This window comes from Apis dorsata, unplaced genomic scaffold (assembly GCF_000469605.1).
Source record: "Apis dorsata unplaced genomic scaffold, Apis dorsata 1.3 scaffold_44, whole genome shotgun sequence".
Classification (NCBI taxonomy): domain Eukaryota; kingdom Metazoa; phylum Arthropoda; class Insecta; order Hymenoptera; family Apidae; genus Apis; species Apis dorsata.
In genome coordinates, this window is record NW_006263346.1 from 819795 (window position 1) to 823117 (window position 3323).

The 3323-nt window shown below is 33.6% G+C and overlaps 2 protein-coding genes across 2 annotated transcripts in view; both read left to right on the top strand.

The window, feature by feature from the left end:
• Window positions 1-2519, top strand: part of LOC102681838 — a 3101-nt gene extending 582 nt beyond the window's left edge. The window contains exons 3-10 of the mRNA XM_031514359.1: window positions 6-118; window positions 224-278; window positions 1019-1119; window positions 1234-1383; window positions 1458-1506; window positions 1581-1720; window positions 1942-2122; window positions 2449-2519. Coding sequence (XP_031370219.1) covers window positions 251-278; window positions 1019-1119; window positions 1234-1383; window positions 1458-1506; window positions 1581-1720; window positions 1942-2122; window positions 2449-2519 — 720 coding nt within the window. The 5' untranslated portion in view covers window positions 6-118; window positions 224-250. The remainder of the gene's footprint in view (window positions 1-5; window positions 119-223; window positions 279-1018; window positions 1120-1233; window positions 1384-1457; window positions 1507-1580; window positions 1721-1941; window positions 2123-2448) is intronic.
• Window positions 2520-2523: 4 nt separating this feature from the next.
• Window positions 2524-3294, top strand: LOC116186591 (major centromere autoantigen B-like). Its single transcript, XM_031514311.1, has 2 exons — window positions 2524-2785; window positions 2842-3294. Exons 1-2 carry the CDS (start codon window positions 2644-2646, stop codon window positions 3033-3035), a joined length of 336 nt encoding a protein of 111 aa, XP_031370171.1. The 5' UTR covers window positions 2524-2643; the 3' UTR covers window positions 3036-3294.
• Window positions 3295-3323: the final 29 nt, after the last annotated feature.

The following is a 3323-nucleotide window of genomic DNA, read 5'->3' on the forward strand; positions in this document are numbered from 1 at the left end:
CTCAGTTGCAGTCAAAGTCGTAAACAATATTCTACTCGGAAGCGAGGCAATTCTGAACATACTTTACCGGGCTGGTTTCAGTTTGGAGCAAGTGGCGGTCGCCGCTCCACGGATTCAAGTAAATTTTATTTTTCTCGCGTGCGCGTTTGTCGTCGCGCTTATATAGATATACATATATATTTAAATTTTTTCCACCTATCCTAATTCTCTTCACATTTTTCAGAAAGTATTCCGCTCGTACCTGGACGCGATGGATTTGCGGCCATTGATATGCGAGGGTAAGGGAGATCGTAAATGAATCGTAAAAATAAGAAAAAGGAACTGGCAAGCGTTATTATTTTTAAACGGGCTGCTTTTACGACCGACCTCGTGCCGGGGAAAAATTATAAAATAGAAGCGAGGATATACGAGGCGATACGAGTTGTTATCGATGGAAATTATTCTTCAACGTGGTTTTAGTCGAGATGATTAATGAGAATAGGCGCGTGTGCGCAAGTTGAAAGCCGGGAAATAAGTTGGCAATTGATCTTGGAAAATTATTTTCCTATTATATGTATTAATATTATATATATATATTTAAGTATCGATGGACTTACATTAGGGTGGGAAAATTAAATTATTCGTTTTTGTAAAATTAATTTCTAAGGGCTTTGAATTTTTTTTAGGAAGAGGGTTTAAATATATTTTTAATCTCTCAATTAAAATAAATGTTTGTAACGTAATTCTTTAGATTCGTTAGAAAGAAATATTATTTCTTAAAAATTAAATTATAGTGGATATATTAAAAAAATCTGTTAAATATTATTGGAAGGAAATTTTTGATCGCTGTTAGAAATTAATGAATTTTAAACATTACTTTAAATGATACTTCTATCGAAATGAGACTTTTATAGTTTTAACAAATTATTATACTATATATAATAATGATTGTTACAAAGGATTGTATTAAATTAAAATTATAATGAATTACACGCGTTTTGTAGAAGGATAATCTTTGCAAGTATTTTAATCGTTTTAGATGCAATTTGCGAAGAGAAATCCAAGATATCGATTCGAAATATTTTAGAAGCAACAGGAGCATCACCCGAAGAAGCAGAGCAAGCTTCCATAATAATACAAGTATTTCAAATTAAAAAAAAAAAAAAGAAAAATATTTCTGTATAACAAAATATCTAAATCTCTTACAAATCCTCGAATAATTCTCAAATGTTGAATATAAATCACTGAGATCAGTCTGCGTTCCGCGGTCACTACGAAAGGATGTCCTTAAGCGAGGCCCAAGGAAAAATTCAATGGCAAAGAGCAGTGGCGAACACCCTGAATATTCTGAAGAAGGCTGGTGCAACGCAAACGGAAATTGCTAAAGCCGCAAGACACGTGAAAGTAATGACTTCTTTATTTAAACATCGTGTGTCAGTGACGATAATTTAATTAGTAAATCACGCGTTATTAATTAGTTTGCCTATCGAGGATACTACAACAGAAGGAATCAAAAGATCGACCCTCGTAAGACAGTAATTGAATTCGATATAAATTTTGAAAGGTTCATTGGAAAGAAAGTTAACTGTTGATATTCGCAGTGGAAGACGAGCCTCTCAAGAAGGATGAACGTATATTGGAGCCCGTGGAGGCTTTCCAAGCGGTTGCTTGGATGGACGTGATGTACGAAGATTCTGGATTAGAAATGCAAAAGGCCAACGAAGCTGCTACAATTATTCAAGTAACGCTAACGATCGTTCAACTTTAGATCGTAGAAATTCGTGAGAAAATGAGAAAGAAAAATTTTTTTTCAACGATCTTCGAAAAAAAAAATATGCAATTGCGTTTTAAAAATTAATTGTAAAACGATCTCTCTAATCTCGTAAACAATTAATCGAATGGATTTAATCCCTTTTCTCCTTTTCGTTTTTTTTTTTCTTAAGATAAGATTTGTTTTCATAGAAAGCTTTTAAAAGATATCGTGCAAAAAAACAAAAGTACGATTTGCAACAATTGGAGACAACGTCAACAATGGTCGCTGATGCCGTTGTCGATAAAGTGCATCAGAAGATTTTTGAAAAGATAACCTCGCGCAAAGATATCCCCGAAGAGTATGGCACTCGGGAAGAAATGATGTATATGAGTACGAAATTTCAAGTAGCTTTCAAAGAGCAAATGAAGATGTCACGTTTAGTAAAAAGTATTATAATATTTGATACGTAAATTTTAATTCACATCTTAACGCGTGTTTAACGGTTTATTTTTTTTAATAATAATTTGATTGCTTCGTTTCTTACTTCGTTATTTTTAGATAAATAATTTAAACAATTATTTACCTCATTAATTTTTTAAAAAAAACATAAAAGCTACGTATTTTCAATTATTAAAATTAAATGACCACACGAAAAGGATTATAACCAATTAATTATGTACAAGGTAATGATAATATAATTTTTTACTCTTAATTAGAATTTCCGGATGACGAAAAAGAGGAGGAGGAAGAAGTAGAAGAAGAAGAGGGTGGGTGCAATTATTGCTAACTTTTCGAAAAAAGAAATATTCCGATAAATAATTCAAAATTGTTATTTAAAAGAAAATATAGAAACAGTTAAACCTAAATATCGTCCAAACCCAAAGACGGAAATCAAAAATTCCCCGATTTTCATGGAAGAATCTTTGACAGAGGACGAGGATATAGCGCCATCAGAGATCACCGAAAAATCGACCACGGAACCGTTGACCACGAGTCCGGAATTGCAATCCGAATTGGAAACGGATCGTCCAGATTTAGCCGAGGATGAGAAAAGTATTAATAATAATTTTTCATCATTAACATGGTGTTTCACGATGAGATGTTAATAGTGTCCGAGCTGGAAGAGGATGAAAAAGAAAAAGAAGGTAAGAAAGAGGAGGAAGAAGAGGGAAAGGAGAAAGGGGAGGGGGGAGGGAAGACGGGGAGAGAGAAAACGGAGGATGAAACGGAGGATGAAACGAAGGATGAAACGGAGGATGAAACGGAGGATGAAACGGAGCACGATGAGACGAAAGACGAATAGAAAAAGATGGAAAAGGAGCTCAAATGATGCCCAAGAGGATGGCGGTACACGTTAGCGCGCGTTCTAGCTAGAAATGATATAAATGCGCTCGTTTATTAACTTTATTAAAGCAATATACTTCCAAAATAAGTTTATCAAGTTTATTAGCGCAATATACTTTAAAAAATAAGCTTTCGCCGCGCGAACCTCTGAAATTAAACTTCTTCTTTTTTTTTTTATCCGAATTATTCTGTGCACGCCGTCTTTTCTTAAAAAAAAAAAAAAAAAAAAAAAAAAAAAAAAAAAAAA